Source organism: Lolium rigidum, chromosome 7 (genome assembly GCF_022539505.1).
Source record: "Lolium rigidum isolate FL_2022 chromosome 7, APGP_CSIRO_Lrig_0.1, whole genome shotgun sequence".
In the NCBI taxonomy this organism is placed as follows: Eukaryota; Viridiplantae; Streptophyta; class Magnoliopsida; order Poales; family Poaceae; genus Lolium; species Lolium rigidum.
The window spans coordinates 130,370,201-130,375,949 of record NC_061514.1 but is presented as its reverse complement, the minus strand read 5'-3'; the positions used below and the strand labels follow the sequence as shown (position 1 = coordinate 130,375,949).

Below are 5,749 nucleotides of genomic sequence, written 5' to 3'. Positions count from 1 at the left end.
TGTTTGGTAGATGGCTGAATGGAGTGAGGAAAGAGGATAAACAGAAAATTCGAATTGGTGTCTCGGCCATTTGTTGGGCTATTTGGAGAACTAGAAATGATATTATCTTTAACAAATAAAATGGAACTAATTTTTTGCAGGTTATCCGGCGAGCTGCTCATTCAATTCAGCAATGGGTGCTACTTCTTCCGTTGGAGCATCGGGAACCTATGGTTATTGGATGCAACCGGATGCTAGTGGTTGCTCAGGACTTTTTTTTCCAGGCTACTGGGTGGCGGCATCTTAATAGAATAGCAAATGCACAGCTTTTCTATTAGCCATATTTTCAGCTGGTTGATTCATGTATCGACCCTACCTTTTCCGTGATTGTAATAAGTGAGATTGGATCTCTTATGACTTGATACATTATTTTTAAAAAGCAAGACGTGTGCATCTATTGATGCAGAGGCTGGGGTTATGCTTCTTTATCGAAAAATTTAGACCAGAATATAAACACCTACCAAATCAATTAAATATCATTTGATTTGCCATCAAAACATAAAACGGGGGAGGCTTATGTCACTAGCTTCGGGCCGAGGTTGACTATGCTATGGAATACCAAAACATGAAACATTGATGTCCACTCCGCCGAACCCCGTGAAAGACCACCTACATGAAACAAATACTAATCCGAGACCCTAGACCGGACCACTACCAAAGCTCCACACACCCTCTAGTGACACCTAGCAACACCGGCAGAACAAATGACATGACAAAAAGAGACCATTCCATGTCGCCGACAATGCCATCGCTTCACAATTTCCACCTAGACACTTGCCAAAGCTAGTGGATGGAGGGGGGGATTATGTGAGAAACCCCATACCGGGGGTTTCCCAACGTTGAATAGTACTCGAACGGGATTATGCGACAACAATACACATACGCGAGAAACCCTACCAATTTTTTCTTTGTCAAAATCAAGATTGGAAGGCAAATGACAACATATGCCTTCTTGTTTTAATACCAAAATGTAATATATTTAATTATTTGTGGAAGTAAAACGTCCGCACTAACACTGCACAATAATCAACACCAATCTTCTGTCGCAACAAATAAAGGTCAATGACCCATAAGGGTTTACCGCAATGGCAAAACTTGGGACTGGAATTCCAGATTTTGACATCACATAAGTGTGTGCTTACAAATCAAATCTCCTTCCATATTTCCTGCAGCAATTTAACTTGCCTTTGATTTTAATTAGAAGAGAAATGTAGCACACTCCTCAGTTCTCACGCAACAAGCAATACATATGGTGCACTCGGATTGTGCACGTGCTATTTCCCACCTCGCGAGTGTGAACTCCAAGAATCTCGTTATTAGTCAAACCCAAGAGATGAAGGGTACTACAAAATTACTAAGAGAAGGAGGGAAATGAGCGCAGCAAACGAGCAATATAACGAACGCGACGTCGACACAGACGAACAGAGCACAAACAATTCCTCGCAAGCTTCCGAATTCCATCCCCCCTCCACCAACAAGCGGAGGCAACCTGCCACAAGATCAAGGTTATTACCGGCGTCGCCAAGGCCTGCCTATAGGCTTTCGCCTCCCTCCCTGCCCCGCCGCGCGCACTCCTCTCGATATACGGAGTCGTCCCGAGCAAGGGCGGCGGCGTCTGCGCGCGCGCGGATCAAAGGAAGGTCTCCAGCAGTCTCGAAAGAGGGCTGTCGGAATTGCCTTCGCCATGGCTGGGGGAGATGCGGTCGACTCCGGCGAGAAGCGCCTCAACGAGCTCGGCTACAAGCAGGAGCTCCGGCGGGAGATGGTACGGTTTTACGGCCAACTTTCTTTCCCATGTTTTTTTCCCTGTTGGTGCCTTTGCATTTGCAAACAATGGATGATAATATCTCATACGAGATATCTTTGCAGTATTAGATTCCCATGTACATATTTTCATTACGGTGGAGAAATGAGATATTGATCACGAAGCTCCGTTTCATGTGTTGTTGCTGTTGCAGACTTTGTTCAAAACGCTGGCCATCTCCTTCTCGACGATGACGCTCTTCACGGGTATCACGCCGCTGTACGGGACCAGCCTGCAGTACGCCGGGCCGGCCTCGCTCGTCTGGGGCTGGGTCGTCGTCTCCTTCTTCACCTGGTTCGTCGGCATCGCCATGGCCGAGATCTGCTCCTCCTTCCCTGTAAGCGCGCGCAGATCCTCCCTTTGACTTCTCTGCATGGTACCGTCTCTCGATCCTGCCGTTCGTCCTGATCGAAATTAGGTGGCCATGTTTGTTGCCTCTGCTTATAGATTTCACTTTGATTTGTTCAGTTAAAAAATCGAAATTAGGAGTAGTTGTGTGGACAGCAAATCGTTCTATCTTTGACCCTTGACTTGTAGCATGGCTGAATCTTGAAAGCATTGTTGTTTGCTGCACTTGTTATTCTGGTGCAAGAAGTCTTTGTTTCTGATCACACCTGACGTGCTCTGCTTCCATCTAACATATTTTTTCCTCCTGTTTGACAACACAACAGACCACTGGTTCCCTGTACTTCTGGGCTGCTCATCTGGCCGGCCCGGTCTGGGGTCCTTTGGCATCTTGGTGCTGCGCTTGGCTGGAGGCCATAGGCCTCATTGCCGGAATCGGCACGCAGGTACGCCTCCTTTGCAGCCATTGTTAACTAGTCGACCTCTGGCCATTGCAGAAATCTTTGTTGCAGTGTGTCAATCCTTCCTCTTCGTTGTTGCAGGCATACGCAGGATCCCAGGTGCTGCAGAGCATAATTCTGCTGTGCACTGGCACGAACAAAGGCGGCGGCTATCTAGCTCCTCGCTGGCTGTTCCTCGTCATGTACCTTTCGTTGACGTTTATCTGGGCAGTGCTCAACACTTTCGCGCTGGAAGTCATCGCTGTCCTTGACGTGATCTCTATGTGGTGGCAGGTAACTAACAGTCCCTTGCAGCAAAATTTGTTTTCAGAACTCTTTCAGGTCACTGAAAAATGCAATTCATCAAGGTACACCAGCAGGAATGACCAATTTCCTTGATATTGTGTGCAGGTGATCGGTGGCACTGTCATAGTGATCATGCTCCCCCTGGTGGCGAAATCCACGCAGCCGGCCTCGTACGTGTTCACCCATTTCGAGAAGGCGCCGGACGTGACCGGGATCAGCAGCAGCGCCTACGCGGTCATCCTGTCCTTCCTGGTGAGCCAGTACTCCCTCTACGGGTACGACGCGGCGGCGCACCTGACGGAGGAGACCAAGGGCGCCGACAAGAACGGCCCCATCGCCATCCTCTCCAGCATCGGCATCATCACCGTCTTCGGCTGGGCATACATCCTCGCCCTCACCTTCAGCATCCAGGACTTCAGCTACCTCTACGACCCGACCAACGAGACCGCCGGCACCTTCGTGCCGGCGCAGATACTCTACGACGCGTTCCACGGGAGGTACAACAACTCGGCGGGCGCCATCGTGCTGCTCTTCGTCATCTGGGCCTCCTTCTTCTTCGGCGGCCTCTCCATCACCACCAGCGCCGCCCGGGTGGTGTACGCGCTCTCGCGCGACCGCGGCGTCCCGTTTTCCTCCGTGTGGCGCAAGATCCACCCCACGCGGAAGGTGCCCGGGAACGCGGTGTGGCTCTGCGCCGCCGTGTGCGCGCTGCTGGGCCTGCCCATCCTCTGGATCAACGTGGTCTTCACGGCCATCACCTCCGTCGCCACCATCGGGTGGGTGGGCGGCTACGCGGTGCCCATCTTCGCACGCATGGTGATGCGGGAGGCGGACTTCCGGCCCGGGCCGTTCTACCTCGGGCGAGCCAGCAGGCCCGTCTGCCTCGTCGCGTTCCTGTGGATCTGCTACACCTGCTCCGTCTTCCTGCTCCCCACCGTGTACCCCATCAAGACGGACACCTTCAACTACGCGCCCATTGCGCTCGGCGTCGTCCTGGGGCTCATCATGCTGTGGTGGGTCGTCGACGCCAGGAAGTGGTTCAAGGGACCCGTCAGGAACATCGACGAGCAGGTCGATCACAACGGCGATGGCAATGGCAGTGTCAAGGTCTGAGAGTTGGCAGCTCTTGTCGATGAAAGAAATTCTTTTCCGTTGGCGCTGTGTGTGTGTTGTATCCTGTTAGTGAACTTAGAGCATCTCCAGCAGCCTCCCCCAAAGCGTCCCCCAAAGTAATTTGGGGCGCGCCGGACCAAAAATCTGTTCCAGCCGTGTCCCCCAAAGACGAATTTTGTCCGGCGCGACCCGATAGGACGGGCTCGGGCGCCGGACACAACAAAAAGCGAGGCGAACCGACGCGTCAGTGGCTCAGTGAAAAATCGTCTCCCGCTCCCGCCAAATCCCGCCATATCGCGCCTATCCCGCTGCGCATTTCTGGCCTCCCAACACATATCCCGCCGCCGATTCATTTCTCCTATCCCGCCGATTTGTTTCTCCCTCCCGCCGTCCACCCACCGCCGCTACCCTCTCCCTATTCCATGGCGCCGCCGACAGCCCCCAAAAAGATGGCCAAGAAAGCGGCCAAGAAGTCGCCAGGCAATGCGACGAAAGGGGCGAAAGCGCCGTTCGCGAAGCCGCGGAAGACGCCGGCTCCGAAGAAGAAGCCGGAAGGATGAACCGAAGATCAATGGCAGCAAGATTGTCTGCGCCGGAGGATGGCGACGGCGGAGCGGAAAGGACGGAGGGCGGCGGAGCAGGAGAAGAAGGCTCTGCCGGCGCGCCAGCACCATCACATAATGGCCGGGTGTCTCGCCGCCACCAACGCGAGCCCATATAGTACGAACGTGCCGGTGTACGTTACGGGAGTGTTCTCTCCGTCGTCATCCGCTTTCTACAACGACGGCCCCTCCGGCACTCCCGGGTGCGTGACGCCTAACTTGTCGCCCCACTACCAGGATGCGCTGCCGCATGGCGGCTTCAACCCCAACAACCTCTACTCCCCGGCGTACGAGCAGCGCGAGCCAGGACTGATACGTCTCAAACGTATCTATAATTTCTTATGTTCCATGCTACTTTTATGATGATACTCACATGTTTTATACACATTATATGTCATATTTATGAATTTTCCGGCACTAACCTATTGACGAGATGCCGAAGAGCCGATTCGTTGTTTTCTGCTGTTTTTGGTTTCAGAAATCCTAGTAAGGAAATATTCTCGGAATTGGACGAAATCAACGCCCAGGGTCCTATTTTTGCACGAAGCTTCCAGGAGTCCGAAGAGGAAACGAAGTGGGGCCACGAGGTGGCGACACACCAGGGCGGCGCGGCCCAAGCCCTGGCCGCGCCGGCCTGTTGTGTGGGCCCCTCGTGACCCTCCCGACTCTGCCCTTCCGCCTACTTAAGGTCTTCGTCGTGAAGCCCCCAGTACCGAGAGCCACGATACGGAAAACCTTCCAGAGATGCCGCCGCCGCCAATCCCATCTCGGGGGATTCAGGAGATCGCCTCCGGCACCCTGCCGGAGAGGGGAATCATCTCCCGGAGGTCTCTTCATCGCCATGATCGCCTCCGGATCGATGTGTGAGTAGTCCACCCCTGGACTATGGGTCCATAGCAGTAGCTAGATGTTGGAGATATGCCCAAGAGGCAATAATAAAATGGTTATTATAATATATATCTTTGTGTTTATGATAATGTTTACATACCATGCTATAATTGTATTAACCGAATCATTGATACATGTGTGTTATGTGAACAGCAAGGAGTCCCTAGTAAGCCTCTTGTATAACTAGCTTGTTGATTAATAGATGATCATGG

At 52.5% G+C, this 5,749-nt stretch overlaps 1 protein-coding gene across 1 annotated transcript; it reads left to right on the top strand.

Moving 5' to 3' along the window:
• Positions 1–1,723: 1,723 nt before the first annotated feature.
• Positions 1,724–4,049, top strand: LOC124670183 (amino-acid permease BAT1 homolog). The gene is made up of 5 exons (XM_047206691.1): positions 1,724–1,804; positions 1,998–2,180; positions 2,515–2,634; positions 2,731–2,922; positions 3,040–4,049. Exons 1-5 carry the CDS (start codon positions 1,724–1,726, stop codon positions 4,045–4,047), a joined length of 1,584 nt encoding a protein of 527 aa, XP_047062647.1. The 3' UTR covers positions 4,048–4,049.
• The last annotated feature ends 1,700 nt before the right edge of the window (positions 4,050–5,749 follow it).

What these genes read in the sequence shown, in the direction of transcription:
- LOC124670183 (XM_047206691.1), top strand. Translation starts at nt 1,724, where the DNA reads ATGGCTGGGGGAGATGCGGTCGACTCCGGCGAGAAGCGCCTCAACGAG. An exon ending in TTGCCGGAATCGGCACGCAG is followed by an intron (nt 2,635 to 2,730) that starts GTACGCCTCCTT and finishes TCGTTGTTGCAG; the next exon opens with GCATACGCAGGATCCCAGGT. An exon ending in TGATCTCTATGTGGTGGCAG is followed by an intron (nt 2,923 to 3,039) that starts GTAACTAACAGT and finishes TATTGTGTGCAG; the next exon opens with GTGATCGGTGGCACTGTCAT.